Source organism: Taeniopygia guttata, chromosome 8 (assembly GCF_048771995.1).
Source record: "Taeniopygia guttata chromosome 8, bTaeGut7.mat, whole genome shotgun sequence".
Taxonomy (NCBI): Eukaryota; Metazoa; Chordata; class Aves; order Passeriformes; family Estrildidae; genus Taeniopygia; species Taeniopygia guttata.
The window spans coordinates 5,939,127-5,960,214 of record NC_133033.1 but is presented as its reverse complement, the minus strand read 5'-3'; the positions used below and the strand labels follow the sequence as shown (position 1 = coordinate 5,960,214).

General features: G+C 39.6%; 1 protein-coding gene across 5 annotated transcripts in view; it reads left to right on the top strand.

Moving 5' to 3' along the window:
• OSBPL9 (oxysterol binding protein like 9) overlaps positions 1 to 20,895 on the top strand; it is a 57,501-nt gene extending 36,606 nt beyond the window's left edge. For 3 of the 5 annotated variants that reach the window (XM_002197045.7, XM_072932929.1, XM_030279288.4), the window contains 18 exons: positions 3,889 to 3,918; positions 4,760 to 4,810; positions 8,895 to 8,933; positions 11,899 to 11,992; positions 12,417 to 12,518; positions 12,951 to 13,110; positions 13,790 to 13,902; positions 14,177 to 14,295; positions 15,607 to 15,692; positions 15,921 to 16,089; positions 17,099 to 17,183; positions 17,469 to 17,579; positions 17,972 to 18,035; positions 18,150 to 18,290; positions 19,143 to 19,221; positions 19,561 to 19,652; positions 20,009 to 20,144; positions 20,216 to 20,895. In XM_002197045.7, coding sequence (XP_002197081.2) covers positions 3,889 to 3,918; positions 4,760 to 4,810; positions 8,895 to 8,933; positions 11,899 to 11,992; positions 12,417 to 12,518; positions 12,951 to 13,110; positions 13,790 to 13,902; positions 14,177 to 14,295; positions 15,607 to 15,692; positions 15,921 to 16,089; positions 17,099 to 17,183; positions 17,469 to 17,579; positions 17,972 to 18,035; positions 18,150 to 18,290; positions 19,143 to 19,221; positions 19,561 to 19,652; positions 20,009 to 20,144; positions 20,216 to 20,290 — 1,746 coding nt within the window. In that variant the 3' untranslated portion in view covers positions 20,291 to 20,895. The remainder of the gene's footprint in view (positions 1 to 3,888; positions 3,919 to 4,759; positions 4,811 to 8,894; positions 8,934 to 11,898; positions 11,993 to 12,416; positions 12,519 to 12,950; positions 13,111 to 13,789; positions 13,903 to 14,176; positions 14,296 to 15,606; positions 15,693 to 15,920; positions 16,090 to 17,098; positions 17,184 to 17,468; positions 17,580 to 17,971; positions 18,036 to 18,149; positions 18,291 to 19,142; positions 19,222 to 19,560; positions 19,653 to 20,008; positions 20,145 to 20,215) is intronic. The other 2 variants (XM_012575299.5, XM_041717740.2) reach the window with 1 other exon arrangement.
• The last annotated feature ends 193 nt before the right edge of the window (positions 20,896 to 21,088 follow it).

Below are 21,088 nucleotides of genomic sequence, written 5' to 3'. Positions count from 1 at the left end.
TGTTCTCTCCCTCAATGTCTCTTGTGGGAAACAAGCTGTGTTCTTGATTCCTGTTTTGAAAACTCTTTGATATTTTCTGTGTTTAGTTTTACTTCTTTATAATGGTTGTGACCTTCCAAATGTTATTCATCTTACCTGATGTGTTAGGTGGTGTCTTGGAGAATTCTTTCTCGTGTACAGACTTTTAAAAGAGCTTTGAAGTACCTCTCTGTCAGTGTGTTTAATCTGTAGACAACTCACCACAAGAGTAAGGTCTAAGGATTTTGTATTTCTCCTTCAGTGTTTTACTGAGAAGAGTTGTCCTTCACTGTTGACCTCCCTCCAGATGCTACTTTGCAGATCAGGCAGTACTTTCTTTTTCTTGTGGCAGTGCTCCTAATCCCTAGAGACTTTCCACATGTTGTGCTGACTTTGTCTCTGCAAGGTATCTGTGGGACAGATGGATTGACTTTATAGAGAAAGGAGGAGGCTCATTTTGAAGAGACTGGCATCCTCTGGTTTTAAATCTTGATGAGGATTGCTATTACTACAGATTCCATTTATTCTCTATTAAAAATGAAAAAGACTTGACAAAGCATTCTTTTGTCTCTGCCTGTACTGAGAGGTTTTTTGATACAGTATTTAGCAGTTGCCCTGTTTGTTTATGGAAGTATGGTTCAGCTGTCACATTATGAGCTGAGCGTAATCTGCAGAGTACTTGCAGCAAACCCTTAGTTCTTTTCTCCAAGAAAAGAAGTTTTGGATATTTGAGTTTTAAGTGCTTCCAAACCAGCTGAGTGCTGTTCTGCAACTGTTTATGGCCAGAGATTTCAAACCTGAGCTGTTGTTTTTGCAAGCTCACAGAGCGCTGGATGAGCTGCCTTTAGTTTCAGAATATTTTGTCTTTTGAAGATGATGACGTAGGTTATAGGTGTTCTGACATGCCTCAAGATCTCTTGGATATCTTCCTTCTGAGGTGTGGTAATCCCTTAAATTTCAATGAAGATAGTGCAGATGTAGGCCTGATGAAAATGCAGAGATTTTTCATGAATACCCTGTGCTGCATTGCTGTTCTTGCAGAAGTGCAGCTAGCAGGGTATGGTGGGATCATGCACAACCAGCAGTGCTCCAGTTCTGCTGAATCTCCTGCTGGGGTACAGTGTTTGTATCTGATTGCAGAGGAAGGGAAGGGGGGTGTGATCTGATCTGAGGGTGCTGGTGTTTCAAGGCAAAGACAAGGCAGGATCTTGCTTTCTTACAGTGTGACCAATATTACTGGTTGGAACTCCATCACAGCTTTTTTGTTCACTTTGGTGTAATTATCCTGACCACACATCAGGGAGAGGAAAACTGGAGCACTCAAAGGCATCACAACAGCAAAGAGGTGTATGTTTGCAGGCTGGAACAAAGCTGCAAGTGCAGCCCGTTTAAGCTGTTTGGTTCAAAACAAGTGCCTTTTGTGAAGTAAATCCAAGGCTGAGCACACAGATTTGGGTTGCACCTTACAGATTTCAACCGTGAGTCAACTCCCCCTTTGTGCCTCTGCTGCCACTCTGTGCTGGTTGAGCTGATCCCTCTGTAGTCACATGATTGTCGAATGAGGCAAAAATCATGTTGGATGAGAAAAAATTAGCTTTCTTAGTGATTTCCTAAAAAATCAGATGTCAAGGATATGCAATGAGTAGCAAGTAGAGGGAGTAGTTTCAGCAGCAGACCGCAGCTTGATTAGATTAAATACAGCAAATTGCGTTCTGCAATTGTAAGTCTGCATTCTGCAAATGTAGATCTGCAGGAAGTTGGTGTGTCAGATGAAAATATGTGTATTCATTACTGAAATCAGGGGGAACTGTCCTACTAAAATTTTATCTTAATCACTTTTCAAGGACTAAGGAAGATGAAAAGAGAAAATTGTGATAAATGATAGTAGTAAATGTTTGGTTTTTTTAATTGGTAGTATCTTTTATCTTCAACATACTTGTGGTTTTCCTTACAATTTTTTAGTGTCTAAATTATCAAAGTTCTGCGTGCTGTGTTCTTGCAAGGTGATTATAGAACACAAATATGAAAAATACTAGATCAGTGCAAACTGTCACTGCTTAATTTGGCCAGCTCACAAAGGATTCATTTCCAAAGAGGGAAAAACTATGGTTCTATAATTTGCTGAAAGGCCTTAGAAGTCTACTTGTCTTGAGGATTTTTCCCTTTCAATCTTCCATGAGATCTTTGATAAAATTACCCTTTTGTCTGTACCTCTGTGTAAGAATAACAATGTCTTAGTGAACAGTTTGGAAAATTACAGATGGGTGGGGAGAATCCAACATCGCTGAATTGCATCACATGGCCTGAGGTCACTTTCTTATTTTCAGCAAAGGTGATGTCACTGAAGGGACTGAGATCTCAGTTTATTTGGTGTATAAATACTCTGTAACCAGTTGGGGAAAAAATGAGTAAAGAATGATGAAAGCTGCTGATGGGTGCCTCCAGTTGGTCATGCAGCCTTGAGACTGCATGAGCTCCTTCAGCTGCATCATCTTTCATCCAACAAGATTTGTGTATTTGGGTGCATTGCCTATTCTGTTTTGGTGCTAAAAGGCTCAAAACTTCTATGCTGTCTTATTTAAATTGTTTTTTTTTTTTATATGTGTTGATAAAGTTTAGACTGGAAGTCTCATAGAGATGTGAAAAACAAACAAAAACAAAGCCAAGGAATTTTTAGCTGTTGGCATGTTTCTCTGCTAGCAGCAGGAGTAAACATGACATAACTTCATGATATAGCATCCCTCATATGATATATCCTAGATAAACATGATCCAGCTTTTCCAGTTTTTAGTAGGAAGGGCTGAGTCTGGGTTCTGTTTGGGTGCCTCTTGCCAATTAGTCCTGAAGAAAATGTACAGCACCCCTTGAGTAATATCTAGAGCATAAGAAATATATCTGGAGCATAGCTGAAAATTTCCCCCCAGGAATTGCCTGAGAGGCTGTCACTGCATTTGTTTTCTTTTTAATCCACAAATTGGGACTGTTCATTTCTGTGAATTTATAGCTGCCTGTTCTTCCCTTATGCTGTAGGCTTTTGCTTGCAATGCCTGGTTCAGGGAAAGGATCTTTTACACACTTGGATTATTCAACAATCAAGAAGATTGTGACTCAAGTCACATGAGACACTCAAATTAATCAAAACAAAGAGCTCCTGTAATTGCATTAGTAGAGGTTCAGTGCTGAGTCCAGTTTAGTGATTTTGCCTCCTGCAGACAGAGCCAAAGGACATCAACAGGAAGCATCTGCTCCCGAACCAGGTCACGCCGATGTGGGACGTGGCACGCAGATGCCTTTTGCATGCCTGAGGTGCAGCTCCACACAGGAAATCTTTATGAACCAGTGTTTCTAGATAAAACTCAGTAGGCACATTTCCAGATGCACTTTTACTGGCAGTGTAGGAAGAGCAGGAACATGTGTGCACTGTTATTTTCTGTGATTTATTTCAAGCTGTGCTTAACTGCAAATGTTTATTGTACTTGCATGATGGTCACTTCGTGTAATAGAGTTGAAATGTGCTGCCATTCAGTGCACTTTATAAGGATACAAAATTAACTTAGAATCTTCATGCTGCATTTCATTTTTGTTGATGTTATGCAAAAAGGAAGTAAAGATTTTAATGGGTAAATGTGTGTAATGTCACTGTTAAGAAATTCTTAACCTTGTCATCTTTAAGCTTGAATTATCAGTTTGACTTCAGGCTTGTCTTGCAAATTGTGTCTATATATGGAAATAGTCTTTAACATGTTGCTTAAGGGTTTTTTTCCCCTCCCCCAATTTAAAATTAAAATATTGTGTTTATACAGTATTTAGGTCAAACCAGATGCTGGAAATTCTGTCTTTAATCAAACTATTTTGATTTTTCTTTTACAGAAAATTGAAGGTCTCAAAGAAACAACCAGTGTAAGTTTCTTTAATTTTTGTAACTCTTATATATTGATTCTGAAATTCACCTTATTTTCTTTGGGAAGTTTTTAAAGCCTTTTTACAGAAAAATGAGAATCCATATTAGGTCCAACATTGTGATGGCAGAGACAGCCTGGTTCTTGTGCTGTGTTCAGGTTTCTGTCCAGCACTTTGGAATATGGAATAGTTGGGGTTGGAAGGGGCCTCTGAAGGTCTGTAGTCCAACCCTGTGGTCAGAGCACCATCAGCTGGGACAGGTTGCTCAGGACCAAATCTAGTTTGGGTTTTGAGTAACTCCAAGGCTGGAGGCTTTACAGTTTTCCTGGACGATCTGTTCCAGTGTTTTATCATCCATAAAAGAATAAAAGGTGTTTTCTTCTGTTTAAGGTGATTTTCCTGTATTTCTGTTTGTGGCCATTGCTTGTCCTGTCACTGGGCTCCACTGAGAAGAGTCTTGCACTGGCTTCCCCTGCCTTCCTTGTCAGATATTGATCCCCCTTGAAAAAGTCTCCCTGAGCCTTTTCCTCTCCAGATTAAACAAACCCAGCTCTCTGAGCTTCTCTTCCCATGATAATTTACCTGCCTGCAGCACTCTGGGAGTTTAGAGCTGACCCCCATTTCACCCTGACAGCCTGGCTTTGTACTGTGTGTGACTTCGGAAACTTCAGTTTTCTGCTGCTGTGCTTTTGTCTCTTGGAAAAAAAAATGGGGGAGGGAAAGTAGGGGTTCAACAGAACTGGGTGTCCATTTAGTTCACAACCAATATTCTATATAACTAATAAATACAAAATATTAAGGGATAGTAACACAATCTTTTCTGATACTTTTCTTTTTCTAGAGCATGGTAGAATCAATAAAACACTGCATTGTGTTGCTACAGATTGCTAAAGTAAGTACACTGTAAACTTCTGAATTTTAGTGATGCAGCATTAATCTAATTGAAACCTGAAAGTGCCTTGTATATGATCCAGGAACAAGAAAACAATTATAAATTGATTTCTGCTTTTATTTTAATGTAGTTTCTGAGATACTGAGTTCCATAGCAGACAGTCCTGTTAATGCTCATGGTAACAGTCACGTTGGTTCGAGTTTTCTTTCAGATAAACTGCAGAGTTTGCTATTAGGCTAAAGAAGAACTTAGACAAATGTCAGGTTGACAGAACAGGAACTTGACAAAACTCTTCTTTCTGCTTCATTTAAGAATGTGGCTAACAAGTAAAAAGGGGGGAAAAGATGATGGAAATAATGAAACCGGTTTGGCAAGGTCTGTCACAGGTCTGAAGTTCATGATGATATTGGAACTTCCTGAAATTAGAATTGTTTTATTTGAGAATGCAGTTTGGGTAATGCACTTATGGTTTTCACATACATGTTTCATTAGATTTTAAAATTTGGGGAGTTTTGGATTTACTTTTTGTCAGATTCTGCCCTTACAGGTTTAACATTCTATATTTAGGATATGTGAATTATGAGCTGCTGATTTGTATCTTGTGACCAAAGTGGAGGGAGGTGATATTTTGCAAAGAAAGAGAGGTATTTTCAGAATTTCAGGCTAATCTACTCAGAACACATTCTGATTTATCCAGAAATAGGCCTCCTCGATTTTTTTTTCTGTAATTTAGATCAACTATTTTTTGTGGCTTTGGAATGCAAGACTGCTGTTTGTCTTTATTTTAGATGCCAGATGTGTTGAACAAAATCTTGAGTGCAATGAAAATTGAATATTTAGAATCTTACAGGATCAAAAGTCATTCACTGAAAGGATCAGTGCATGTTTTGTGAAATTCAATTTTCGTATCATTTACTTAAGATTTTTTTGAAGAAAATGTTTGTTAATTAAGAGGTTTGTATAAAACTGAAACTTTTTTTACAAACACAAGGGTTGAAACATTGAAATAGTTTTGTGCCACATGAATTTAGAGCTAGCACAGTCTTTATTTAATATGCAGTGATGCTACTTAAGTCCTTCACTGTAGTGCCAGCAGAAAAGCCTTTCACTATTTAATTTGCTGGTTTTTAGTCCTGGGTTTTAGTCCTGGGTATATTTAGAGGTGTTTTAGTACAGTGAAGTCAGTAGACAATATGTCATTTTTTAGGGATTTGATGGAGTCAGTTGTAGATAGGTTAGATAGTAATATGCTGATTTTCTTGTCTATATGTGATTTGCTGTATTGAGGAAGCTGTTGGAGAAATTGCAAGGAATTACTAACTCATTTTTTTCTTAATCACTGTGTAAATGTATTTAGTAGTTATTTTCACAGGGGTTTAATTCCTATGAAATTTTACTATTTTTTAAAAACTGCTATGTAATTAGCACATGTGAAATTGCAGAGTTATAATCTTCTCAGACTGTTAATCAGAGCTAGCAATAGGTGGCTGAGTTATCTTTCTTGCTTCTGGTAAATATAAAATCCTGTTTCTGCTCTGTGAGAGTTTATTGGGAGTTAGACGTGACCACTTATGCTGATGCTAAGCATATTTTGAAGTTCTTTAGGTGGTTTGCTGATAATGGATAAAGCTGGTAGTGGCAGATGAAGTCTTTTAGATCAGGTTCAGTATTTTACTGCTTCAGCTACCATGTGAGTGTAAAGGCAGGTGGAATTTGAATCCCCCAAAGGTGCTAACGCTTGCTTTTTGTTTCCCTAAATCAGACCTTGAAGTCCTTCTTTCAGTGCCACTAAATATTAACCAGTGTAAATAGGTGAGCTTATCCACTAAGGAGTAGGGGTTTATTCTTTTGGTTATTTGCTAAACCATATTTAAAGCTCTTTTGGAGCTGTTGAAGACAAGGTGGGTTAAAGGGGTGCCTTATGCACAGCTAATTGCAAGATGCTGATCCACATATAGGGAAAAAATATTTCCCAGTACTTTAATAACCTCTTTTCTGCTTCATCTCTTCACCTTCTTTGTCTCTCAGGCAACTGTACTTGTTGACTACAAGGGAATTCTGTCTTCCTTTCCCCCACACCTTCGCCATTAACTGTCTTAGTATCCTGATTTCCTACTGCTGTAGAAAATTTATAATATAGAGGGGTTTGGGGCTTTTTTTCCACAGTTCTGCAAGTTGCTTGTGTATGATGCAATATCTGTGTAAAAATGTGTTGTGCCCGACTGTAGCTTTGTGCTCTCCATTAGAGACCTATTAAGATTTTGCAGGTTTTTTTCCCAAATGTGTAGGGCAAGTATGGCTGCTGACTGACACTGCTGAAAATAAATCATCTTAACACCACCCTGCACCCCATTTTTACTTCCACAGTGCCTTTCTCATTAGCAGACAGATTTGCCAATCTGTGTACTTTGATAGTGTTACCACTTCTCTATATTCTTAGAACTCTGTTTCCAACACACAACCATTTACTATGTGGATTATTTTGGAACATTGAGGCAAACCTGGGCTTCTGTTTGTTGGAGTTTTGTTTTGTTTCTTTTTTAATTGTGTGTTCATTTGTTCTGTTTAATGGATTTTTACCTGTGTTAATACCTGGACAGTTAAATTTTCATTAAACTTGTTGGTAAATTGAGTGTGTAATTACATCACTTGTACTGAGGTGACTCATGACATTTCCAAAATAATGAACTAAATACCAGCTAAACAGGAATATGTCATAATACATTCATTGCTTATCAAAAAGCAGTCAAAATAAGCAGAGTGGGATGGGCAGATGGAGTATTTGGCCTGTGTTGTCCCCTTTGTGTGTGTGGTGTAAAATATATGATGTGGTAAACTTCAGTCTTAGAAATATATATGTGTTATGAAGTACGTTTTATAATTTAGATATTTAGTTTTGCATCCTTCCCTTCTCTTTTTTACTCCATTTCTGGCCAGTCTTGCCTGCCCAGTTTGGTGGGATTTCTTCCTTCCTTACCTGCTGCTACTGGTGCATTACTGAGATGGGATAGCAAACATCAGTGCTCCTGCAGCATCTTTGTGGTTTATTTCTTAGATCTTAGAGATGATGGACACAACATGGGGGTTTGATGTGTTGGGAAAAAGGTTATGTATTTTGTAAATTTGCAACCTAGTGGAACTTTTTGTCCTTGGTGTTCTTTTTATCATGGAAAGCCAGACTTCAAAAATTGCAACCAGCAGAGATAAAATTTGAACAGCCTATTACCATCTGTATAAGCTAAGAAAGGATGTATTAAGTATCAAAACATAAATATGTGCCAACTTTCTTTATACTTCTTACAGCTTTTTTTTTTTTTTTCTCTTACTCCTTTAAAATGTAACTGGAAATCCGGGGGAATACTCTGCAGACAAGTTTTGAGGTTCACACCTCAATGAATGAAGTTATGGATTGATGTACTGACCAGTATGAACTTTACAGCAGAAGGGAAGAGATTGGCTTAGTGTTCAGTAAAATACTCTTGCTGTACAGTGCTAAAATTATGCTGGCTGCAGATTGGCATTAACTGGCCTGCTGCTGTGTCATTTCCCCTGAGGACAGATGTTTTTTACATTGCCTGCTCTTTCACTTATGCTTTTAGGCAAAAAACCCCAAAATCTGAGATAGTGAATGATCTTTAAGCATTTTAAAATATAGTGGATGCCAAAAAGCAAAAGCTAAAACCTTTCAACTTAAACTTCTGACTTTCTTGTATGTTAATCACAGAAACTGAGAACTTCATTTTTCAGGGACTTGCAGGAGCTGCAGAGCATACTTTGGGGAGCTCCTAGGTATTTGGGAAGCACACACATTATAAAGCAGAACTGTACTCTGCAGTAGAGAAGGGATATTTTTAAAATTGTCTGCACTCATGTGGATGGGCTCTCAGAAAATGCTGATCTTCAGAGGTGCAGTGACTGTGTGTGGAATTGTCTTCCAAGTTTAGTTACCATATCACATGATGAGGAACATTTTATGGCTGAAAAGGTGAACATTCCTGAGGGAAACTCGCTGTTCTCACTTAGCACAGAACTGATAAATCATGCAAGATTGTTATGTTGATATTTGTAACATTTTTTCCTTAAGGACCAAAATAATGAGGAGAAGCACGCAAATGGACTTATAGTAAGTTTAAATCTAATCTTTATCTCCTTTTAATTCTGCAGAACATGTGAACAGAGACCTGAATTTCCACTCACTTTGCAACATGCTTCTTCCTTTCTCTAATTTACTGCTTCCAGTGTCTTGTTAAAATTCCTGTTGAGTCCTTAGCTCCTGAGGTTGGCTAACACCCTTGTCCTTAGAAGATAGAGTGGTCAGTTTTGTATGGAGTGTCTTGAACAGCACTGTTGTGACTGAACACTTAGATAAAAATCTGCCATGTGAACAGATGAAAGGGAAATTACTGGGATGGAAATAGTTGTGTGTTCTGTCTGAAGTGTCTTTGTGTAGGAAATAGATCTGCTCTCCATGTGCTATCAAGTAGTTTGTCTTTTCTACAGTGCTGCTCCTTTGATGCAGAGTTGTATAATGTCTGTCTAAGCAATGTTTCTTCTTTAATAGAACTTCTGCATTTTTAATGTAACTTCTGTCATTTTTGGTTTTGGTCACACATGGTTTCTCTTTCTTTGTTCTTTTTTTGTCACTTGAGTACATTTCAGATACTTTTAATAGGAGATTAGTTTCAGTAAAAACTCTAAAAATCCTCATGTGTTTTCATTAGAGCTGACAGTAGTTCCCAGGCCTTAGTTTGTCCACTACAAATCCTACAGCTTTAGCAGTAGGATTTTCTGGTGTGAACCTCGGACTGAGGATGCACATGCATATTTCAGTTTTGTGCTCGTCATAAATAAAGTGAATTATTATGTGCACTGCATATGGAACATAATTCAGGTCTTAGTATGAGGGAACATCTTCTGTGATATCTCCAGGAAAACAGAACCTGTGCAGGAGGACACTTCCACAGGCACAGGTGACCTGCACATCTGGGCTGCAACTCAGAAATTTCAGAGAGATATTGCAGCTTGATATAGTCTGAATTTGACTAGCACTGATCTCATTATCTCTGGGTTGGCTTATACTGGGGAGGAAAATATATTTCTGTAAGAACATATTAACTGTGGATCAGTGATTGTGAAGTCTAAAATTGTGATGCTGTGGAGGTCAACATCACCTTGGGCTGAAGGTCAGGATTTCACTTTAAACTTAGGCAGAAATAGAGTCATTGCTTGCTGCCATGGTGGGATGAGTCTTGTTTCTGTGTAATTGTTACTCAATTGTTATTAAACTCAGAGTAGGAGACTTTCAAGTCTGCCTTCAGCTGTTTCTAGCCTATGAAGGAAGGAATCCCTCAAAATATCCAATATGAAACTCCAGTTCATGTTGCACTATGGAGAATTATTTAAGGATGAGGTTACAATCCTGAATACAAAATCAGAGTTACTTTGTTCTTCCTTTATCATACCAGTGTTCTGTATCATGTAGATTATTAGTTTACCTAAAAAATAATGGAGATTTAGATAGCAATAGCATGCTGTATATCATAGAACCATCTTGTTTTAAATTTTAAATCTTAACTCTTAAGATGGGATCATAATTTTAAACTGTGAACTCTGTGGGGCAAGGAACTTCCTGTGTTGAATACATAATTCCACAAGGAGCTGAAATATTGGGTAAGGGACATCCTTTATCCTGAAATGCAGTGGAGTAATATTACCTGTACTGGATTATTTGTATAGTAAGTAGTAAAACCAATGAAATTGTAGAATTGTATAATTTCAATTGTACAATTGTAGAATGCTACTCTTATGGAGTAGCTAATGGAGATTTTTGTAAGTGATAAACAGAGAATAATTGTTCTGTTTTTAGTTAAAGAAATCCTGTGCTATTAAAAAAAATAATAGAACTTTTCAGTGATTTGTAGAGTCATACAGTGTCCTGAGTTGAATGGGATCCACGGGGATCAGTGTTCCAGCTCCTGGCTCTGCACAGGACAGCCCCAAGAATCACACCGTGTGTCTGAGAGCATTGTCCAACATCTAAAAGTAGGATAAAGTTCAGAATTTCAGGTAACCAGGAAAGAAGGCAAGAAAAAAAATCTGCCTTTAGTAGGAAAATGAGAGGAAGGTTAAAATGAGCCTGTTTCCATCAGTCTGAATAGAAAATAGAAATAGCAAATAGAAACTAATGGACTAAAGGGAGAGTAGAACAATTTAAGACAGTTCTTTTAAATACTGGTGTAAAAAAAGAGGATAAGGATGAGCATACTGACTGCATTTCTGAGCAAACTGGGCAAAAAATTGTCATAGTTCTGATGGATCAGGCATTTAAATTGCAAGGTGTTTGGAAAAGGGTTGTGTGTGCCTTTTACTCCTCTAACAACCAAGAAGTTTTGGTGGTTGTGTGTAAACACAGATAACAAACAGAGCTTAAATGATATTTTGGGTTAAAAGACATGGCAGTTTAGATTTCCAAGGGTCTTGATGCATAAAAACCAAGGACATTGACTGAAGTCAATGGCTTTTGGGAGCATTGAATTGACCTGGTGCTTCATTTTCCAAGTGCCCACATTCAGAAATAGGTTGAGATGTCCTCTACTGAGCTGCACTGAACACTGTCAGCTTGATTTGGGAATAATTTTGCCAACAAAGCTGCTTCATGACTCTAAGCATGCTGATGATTCTTGTTTTGATTTATGGGTTGATCTGCAAAATGAAAATTTTTTTTGTCTGTTTTGAAAATACAGATTACCTATCCTGATTTTGGCCAGATAATTTGCATCTAACTTTCCACTCTTTGCATGCATTATTAATTAATGGACAAGCAAGAACCTGAAATAAGAAATTTTTTATAGGACGCTTCAAATCTGCATCAAATCCAATTTACTGTGCAGTCTGTGTAAAGAATCAAAATATTCCCACCTCAAAAGTATTTCTCATGTCTTCAACTGTCATTTTGTGTTTTACTTCCTCTCTCAGGGATTCACTCTCTTGCATTTGGGCATTTCTCATGCTCACAATGTTCTTGCTATCTATGCTTTATTTTGTTTTAATTGAGGAGAAAAAAATGTGTTTTTCCTTCTCTTGCCTAGAGCACCATCAACCCCGTGGACGCCGTGTATCAGCCCAGCCCCTTGGAGCCGTCGGGGATCAGCACCATGCCTTCCCAGGCTGTCACACTTCCAGGTAGGCTGGGAACAGCCACCTTCCCAGGCTGTCACACTTCCAGGTGGGCTAGGAAAAACCAGGAGCATAGCAGTGACTGCACACTCAGCTCAGATGGGCTCAGCAAGGACAGGAGTGGGAGGTACAGAGCATTCTCACCAACCTGCCCCTGGTTCTGGGGATAAGCTGATGTGTTTTATTTACTCTCAGTTACTGGCTTGCATTTCTAACACTCTTTTTAAAAATGAAACTATGATTTTCAGAAAAGGCAAATGCTTTCTAGCTAAACAACTATGTTTTTTTTTTTTTAATGCCATCTTTGGTTAATAAAAAAAAAGACCTAGGTATGGCTTTTGTAGAAAGTTATTTGATTTTTAGAGGTGAGGTGAAATAATGTGGAATCTTCTTCTGAATTCTGGGGTTAACATATCAAAATATCCCCTAGAACCTGCTCAGTTGTGCAAGTCAGAGCAGCGACCTTCCTCCTTGCCAGTGGGACCTGTAGTAGCATCACTCGGGAATCAGACTCCAACACCAAATAGTACAGGTACAGTTCTGGGTGACTTTAATTGAAGTACAAGAAACCCTGTAATTAGTCATTAAAATAACAGTATTATTAGCCTGCATCTTGCTTTTGATCAACACCAAATTCAATGTTTTGTTAACACCAGTAATGCTGCTCTTTCTCCCCACCATGTATACACTAGCTTTCCTTTGTCTCCCTAGCATTGCAATCTTGCACTAATTGGAGAAAATATGTCCCCTAAACTTTACTGGTGTTCTGTCCTCTTCATTTTCCTTATGACTTTCCTTTTTGTCAGTTGTTAAACTCTTTATGAATCTGCCTAATTATTGCTTTTAATTTTGTGCATTCCTCTTCTGAGTTCACATCAGTCTTTATTGATTTGAACAATTCTTCTGTAAGTAGATTTTGAAAGAATTCATTTTTATTGTTTCTGTAATTTTTAATACTCCACAGGAAGTGGGCAGTCAGCACCTAGCAGCAGTCTCACCTCTCCAAGCCACGTCAACCTGTCTCCAAATACAGTCCCAGACTTTTCTTACTCAAGCAGTGAGGATGAGTTCTATGATGCTGATGAATTCTACCAGAGCAGTTCTTCCCCAAAGCGATGTATGGAGTAAGTAGCTGACAGTGTGCAGTGTGTGCTGAATGCAGCCTGTATCTACAAGGGCATGGCTTGTCTGCTTGCAGAAATTGGTTTAGAAAGGTGGGGGAGGTCAGAAAGCCACTTTGTGTAACAGAGTGAGATTACCCCTGCCCTCAGCCACAGACATCTGTCTGTGAGGGAGGCAGTTTCTTCCTCTGCTCCTTCCCATTCCATCAGATAAATGTTCACAAGCTCTAACAAAACAATCTTTGGAAGGCCCCAGCTCAGAGCTGTAATCTGAGGCCATGGTGCATTTCACATGCATTTGCTGCAGCCTTTGGTAAATGACCAATTCCCTCATGCATTTGCTAAAATACATTTTTTGGAGTTGGCACCCTTTCCCCAAAATCTCTGTTTACTCTTCATTTTTTTATTAATTGAAAAATTAATTTTAAGAGATTCTACACATTCCAAAGAGGGATTAGTCAGCTGCTTTCTGCCTTCATGTGTTATCTGAGGCTGCAGGCTGTCCCATTCCTGCAGCTACAATCCATTCTGAGCTTTCTGTGAATTAGCATGCACCATGTGTATTAATGTCTGCCACTGCACATATATAGATGTCTATCACTAAATTCCTTGTCTGTGAATATCAAATAATTTGTTCTGAATTGCTTAATTAGAACTGTGAGAATTTATTAGTCTTCTTTAGTTCTTCAGGGTCTGCTGCAGTGCTGACTCGGAGCAGCACAGGGAGCAGCCTGAAACGTCCAGATACCACAGAGTCCCTCAATTCTTCCATGTCTAATGGCACAAATGATGCTGGTAAGTGGCCTGTGTCAGCTTTCAGTGAGGAGTTATTGATTGCTAATCTGTGTGTAAACTGGGTCAATATATGCAGGATTTTTATATATATATACATGTGTGTGTGTATGTGTATGCTTCCCACTTATGGGAAGTGGTTTCTCTACTGTTTCTTTACTAATGGAAGGTTGCTGAATTGTAGGATTTAAAACCGTATTTTTTTGACATATATGCTAATAAAATGCAGTCTGGTTTTGAAGGTTTAGAGGAAAACAAAAGCCATTTGGTCTTTCAGATCTCTTTGATCCTCCCGACGATCGAGAAGATGATGGGGAAGGAGAGTCGGTGGAGGAGCACAAAAGTGTTATCATGCATCTCTTGTCACAAGTGAGATTAGGCATGGACCTCACCAAGGTAAGCTTGCTGGTGTTCCTGGGGATGGGAGGGGCAGCAAACCCAGAATTCTGTGTAAAAAAATAAAAGTTACATAATTTAACTACATATTTGTTGTAAGAGCTAGTTAAGCTGTAATCTCTTTAGCACGGTGCTTTTGAATTGGAGTTCTTACTGGAAGGGGAAAAGTAGCTGCAGAATAAGTATATCCAGATGCTAGCATCTGTTTGGGAAAATAGTTTGCTATGGAAAGTAGCTGTTTGTTCTTTTTGAACCTAATTCTTGGAGTGCTTGTGAAGCTGGCATAGGGAGAATGCTGAAATGTTACTCCTGTCTTTAGCTTCCTAGAACAAAGAGCTACAAGACCCCAAGGTGACAGTCAATAAAACATAAAGTAAAAGGGAGAAGTAACCATGTAATGAAAAGCTTGGCTTAGTTGGGATCTTAATGAGAAAATAAGTGGCATGGGTATTTTGAAATGCTACACTTAGGTCTGGCAAAGAAAAGGTTGGGTTCTTCATGTAAGAGATTCATGCTGGTGTCTGTCTGAAGGTAAAATGAACAGCATTCTGAAGGTGTTGGTCTTTCTAGGCAGCTTGGATAAATTTAAACAAGTAATTCCAGAGTGAGAAGGGACAGGAGAAATCAATCCTTATCCATAAGTTTCCTTAAGTGGATGAATTGAACTGTCCAGCTTGGAATGAACAGTAGATAACAAAAAGATAACACTTTTCTGGGAAAACAGCCAGCAGCTCACAAGCAAACTGCTCAAGGTGTCTGGCAGTCCTGAATGGGAATTGATCCAGACTGTGTCTGTTCTGGGAATTCATGGGACAGGTGAAATTTACTGATCTCAAATTGGGCTGCCAGGAATCTTTATGAGCATGTACCTTGTGAGCAACAGTAATTGAGGGTGGATCCCACTGAGCAGATCCATAAGGATGGTCCTTTGGGAAGTAGTAGGGAAGAGCTCAACCTCCATCTTTACAGAGACATGCAGCAGGATGGGACTGCAAGTGAGTGAGTGTGACTGAAAATTGACAGTGTTCACAGAGATGAAATTAAATCAGCAGTGATACTGTAATTCAGACCAGCTTTTGATGTGCTCTGAGTGGGACTAGAATCCATGTGGGATGAGACTGTTCCTGTTGAACCTGAGGGTTTGGAGAAGATGCCAGCTGACCTGCATATGTCAGAACTCACTGGTGAGCTCTTGCTCACAGTCAGCTGAGGGCACACGATGCTGTGGGTGTTCTGTTTGCTATTTACAGTTGGCTTTTGAACAGGATACTCAAATTCCTTCAGCTAGATGAGTTGTTTTTCTTCACTCAGGTGGTTCTTCCAACGTTTATCCTGGAAAGAAGGTCGCTGTTGGAAATGTATGCCGACTTCTTTGCACATCCAGACTTGTTTGTCAGGTATTTGACTTTGGAACAGGAGCATTCACTGTTCTCATACTGGTTATGGCCCTTGTGTGCTGCCAGAAGTTGGTAGTTTTGAAGAATATTGCTTGGATTTTGGTTGAAACTTCAAAAACAGTCAAATCAGCCAAACTGTTAGTTGTAAAACAGCCAAGCACCCATAAAACTATCCAAGGTCCCTGCTTATATTTCACTCTGCCTGTCCTTTTTTCTCTCTCTCTGTAGCATTAGTGACCAGAAGGATCCCAAGGAGAGGATGGTTCAGGTGGTTAAATGGTACCTGTCAGCTTTCCATGCGGGAAGGAAAGGGTCAGTTGCTAAGAAGCCTTACAACCCCATCCTGGGGGAGATCTTCCGCTGCCACTGGGTGTTGCCTGGCACTGAAGATGACATGGTGAGTTTCTCATGGTGGTTTTTTTGAGCCCAGAATGCAGAGATGCAGCCCAAAGCTTTGTTAAGTCGCTGACTGAAATGGATTATGCTGTGCTTAAGTAGCAAATCAACAAACTGTAGCAATTTCTTAACCAATTTTCCCCATCATTCCTTGTTTTCTTTCGACGGAAGTATAAAATCTTGCATAACAAAATTTGTTTTTTAAAGAACTACTTGACATGTTGAAAATGTCCTTTTCCCCTGCACTGTTTCATAGCACTGATTATGAATTTGTTTATTGCCAAAGTTCTGATTTTTTGCTTTTATTTTTTAAACTTGTGCAGCCCAAAGGGTTTTTTTGGCTGTTGTTTTTCTTTTCTGGCACCTCATTTGGCCTTCTTGCCTTAGGAAGTTGCCAGTGATGGTGTGGGAAGTGCTGTTGTGAGGTGCTTTATGTAGCCTCAGTGTAATACCTCCAAGTCAATGTGATTATTTGGGTATAAGCCATGTATTTTTCCCATTTCCTTTGTTTCCCAGTGATCTGTTTGCTGAAATCTTGTTTCTGAGGTGAATATTTGCACTCCAATTTGCTGGCATAAAGGCAGTGTTGTATTTGGGTGTCCACTGCTTCTAACTATGAATTAACTACACTTTGCATTTTTTGCCACAGGAAGTGAATATTTGTTTATGGTTTTGTGGTACATGAAATCTGATCATTATTAATATGCAGATCAGACTTTTTGAGAAGCAAAACCAGAAACTATTTCTCTCACTTAAATATTATTTTGTAATTGGGTTTATACATGAGTCTTTCAGTTTGACTGTTTTTTCTGGAGACAATTAAAGCAAAGACATTTATACTTAAAAGTAATAGAGTAGAAACTCTGTCCTTTAGAAAGGATCCTAATTCTAGGACTAAGGAGTCCTGCAGTACATTTTTAGAAGCCTTTAAAGATGGAAGCAGCTTCTTAGGGAAGGTTCCAGCGTTTGCAGGCCCTGTGAGTGATGGAGCCCTCTCCCCTGTCCCACAGGAGCCAGTCTCAGAAGGACCAGTCCCCTGGGTCAGCAAAAGCAACGTCACCTTTGTGGCAGAGCAGGTCTCTCACCATCCTCCAAGTAAGTTGTGACAGTGCCTTTGCCAGGAGAGGTGGCACCTGGAGAGGGGTGACAGTAAAATCAGCTCTTGGCTTAAATCTTGGATTTACACTTTCTTTCCAGACTTAAAAGCTGAATGTTTATAAAAAGACTTAAAAATTATAAACTGCTTTTGTAAGAAACCAATTGCAAACTCTGTTGTCACATAAGTGTGAGGCACCTGGGGATATTTCCCAGAGAAGGAATTTGGAAACAAAGGTATCAGTGTCTTGTGCTGCTGTTTTTAATACCTGTCTCTCTCTTCAGTTTCAGCATTTTATGCAGAGTGTTTTAGCAAGAGGATACAGTTCAATGCTCACATATGGACCAAGTCCAAGTTCCTAGGAATGTCTATTGGGGTTCATAACATAGGGCAAGGTATGTGTGTGTAAACTGAACACCAGAGGAGAAATTAAATTCTGCAACTAGGATTTTTCATATAATAATTTACATAAATTATTTAAAGTCATCATACTAAAATGTAAGCAATTATTGAATTTATGTAACTGGAGCTTATATATCTAAATTAGAGATTCCTTCCACATTCTCTGTGTGCTGAAAACACCTAGGGCCCAGTTTTTCCCCAAAATACAGCCATCCCTGCCTCGTCCAGAAGCTGGGCATTCTCAGCATCCATTAAAAATGAAGTTCCTCGCCTTTCCTTTTCATGGCATGTGTTTTTAATGGTACATTTCATGAGATCATTATGAAAAGTTCTTTAGAGGTTTTGCTTAATGTTTTTCAAATCTATTTTTATTTTTCTTTAACAGGCTGTGTTACATGCCTAGATCATGATGAACACTATATTTTGACTTTTCCTAATGGCTATGGAAGGCAAGTAAATGCTCTAATTGGTGTTTTCATTTTTAATGCCTTGTACTGTTTCATGCTTAGTATTTATTGGTCCATAGCTTATCATTGTGTGCATTTCTGTGTTTCTAATTGCAGGTCTATTCTCACTGTGCCATGGATAGAGCTTGGGGGGGAGTGCAGCATTAATTGCTCAAAGACAGGTTACAACGCTTCCATCGTCTTCCACACAAAACCATTTTATGGAGGAAAGAAGCACAGAATTACAGCTGAAATTTTGTAAGCAGCTTTCTTCATCTCGCTTTTTCCTTCCTTAAATGCCAACAGTACAGTCAAGAGTGTAAAATGCCGAAGCAGCAACACCCAAAAGAACGTAGCTAGTCATTACCTGTCATGGAATTGGCCATTTTATAGCCAAATTTGTGAGAGGAAGCTGCACAGGCCTGCATCCTACTTTATGCTGCTTGCAAACATCCTCAGCTGATTCCCAAAGGGAACTTTGCTCCCCTGAATTATCAGCAGTGACTCCACCATTATCTTTCCTATAAATACAAATACTGCAGCAAGCCCTGGGATACTGCTCATAGTGTGTCAGTTGCAAACTTCACGTTATTTTTACCTGTGGTTTAGTGGGTTTTGATTAAGCCCTGTGCACATACATACCCAGCACAGAACATTCAGTGGAGATTCCCATCATATTTGGAGATGTGCTGTGATGCCAGCAAGTGGATGCTGACAAAATGAGGTTTCACTTGGTTTTACATCATTAACACATTGATGCCATTGAAAAACTGGTGTCTTGTGTTTCCCAGTAGTCTGGAAACCTTTTTAAGCTTAAACTTGCCACCCTAAATCTGTGTGGAAGGCCTGTAACTGCTTTCCTGAACTCTAAATGCAGATCCAGCCCTCGGGCAAGGCCTGTTTTACCCTGACCAAGTGCTTCCTGCTACGTTTTATGTAACTCACTCATGCCAAACTGCCTCCTTGTAAACAGAACCCTCCTCTCTTCTGTGCTGGGCATGGACACTTTGGCTGATGCAAACCAGGCTTTACAGAAAACCAGGTTTTGATCCTTTAGGATTTTTCAGTTGCTGTAATACAGCTGAGAAATGGCTGTTTGTTTCTTTTTAGTTCTCCAAATGACAAGAAACCCTTCTGCTCCATTGAAGGAGAATGGAATGGGGTCATGTATGCAAAGTACTCCACAGGGGTAACACAGCTTGCTTTATTTTTTCTCTTTTCATCAGAAATACAAGACTGTACTTAGAAAGGGGGGTTTGGGGTGGTTTTGTAGGTTTGGTATTTTATTTTAAACAAACATTAAAAGTTAGAACCTCCTATGAGGCTGTCCAAAAGAATGCTGAACTGGGGATAAAACTTGCTCATTTATTCTTAAGGAAGCTTGATTTTTATACAAGAATAGAATCTGAAGAATTACCCTGTTTTATGTATTTGCTCCTAACCAGTGCATTAGAGTGTGAGGGTGTATATGTTTGAAGTCTAGCTAAAGAATTGAACAGGTTTATTTCTTTTTCATCTTCCACTCCAGGAGAATGCTGTCTTTATAGATACCAAGAAAATGCCTACAATAAAGAAGAAGGTAAGGAAATTGGAGGACCAAGACGACTTTGAGTCTCGCTGGTAAGAACTTCAGTTAACTGGGAACATTAAGATTTTATTTCAGTTAGACTCTGGTTTGCAGTACAGGGACTAAGGCTGCTCTGTCTCCCTGAGTCCAGGTACAGGCAGGCTGGGGATTTAAGGGGGAAGAGGGGACCTGGAGTTCTCAGTCGCATCCTAGTTGGGATCAAATGTTCAGGGAAGTCCGGAGAGCTCCACCACAGTGTCCTCCCTCCTGCATAACAGAACAAATGTCAAATATCCTGAGGGCTTTTCTGCCCTTTCTCTAACCTGAGATTGACCTTTATTCACTGCTGTGTCTCCAACTTGTGGCACTCTGCTCCCATAAAAGCCTCGCTTGCCCTTTCTCGTTCAAGCTTATGGAAGGATGTCACCTACAACCTGAAGATCAGAGACATCGACGCAGCCACGGCTGCGAAGCACGCGCTTGAGGAGCGGCAGAGAGCCGAGGCCAGGGCCAGGAAGGAGAACGAGACCTCGTGGGAAACGAGGGTGAGCTTTGTTCCAGCCTTTGTTCCTTTCTGGGAGTCAGGAAAAGCTCACCTGTGGTTATTCCTTCGCAGCTGTTCCACGAGGATGGGGAGTGCTGGGTGTACGACGAGCCGCTGCTGAAGCGCCTGGCTGCCAGCAAGCACTGAGGGCGGCGTTTGCAGCCGAGCCCACACGCCACACGCAGGTACCTGGCACAGCCCCACCCCTCCAGTGCAGCGGTTCCTATCTCAGGGATACTGGACTTACTGAGACAGACAAAGCAATTCACCAGAGGCTGAGCAGCTCCAGGCAGGGACTGGCTCAGGTGGCAGTGCCCAGGCTCAGGTCCTGCTCCTGCTGCCTCTGGAGCAGGGAGAGGCTGGCCCTGGGGCACAGACACTGTATAACCACTGTGAAGGCCATGGCGGTGGGAGCAGCTGGGGAATAATCCTGGGTCCTACATATTTAAAAAGCAAGGAGCAAAATGCAAGGTGTCATTTAAATCTCGCTGATGTTTGCAATGTGTAAATATGAGGATTCCTCTGATGGGACAGTTTGTTAGACAATGCTACATAAATGTTATCTTCCACCTGTATGATAATCAAATCTTTTGGCATTTCAGTGTCTTGCCCAAAATAACTGTTATTTTGAGATTGAAATGTAACCATAGATAATTCTACCCAATGCATCTTAAAGCTTCATAAAATAGATTTTTCAAACTTCTCTTATGGACTTTTTATTTATTTCATAATAAACCTTTTCAGGAAGACCATTTTTCAGTTGAGTCATGATAAATTAATTATGTGAAATGTATTAGCGGTATTTGTTTTTCCACTGGAATAATCCTTGCAGCTAGCTTAACCTACTTTTTAAAGTAGTTCATGAAATAGCAAAATTAGCATCTGCAGCATCCACAGGAGTTTTCTGTACTCTATATCCAGCCTTGCCAGCACATCAGGAACCTC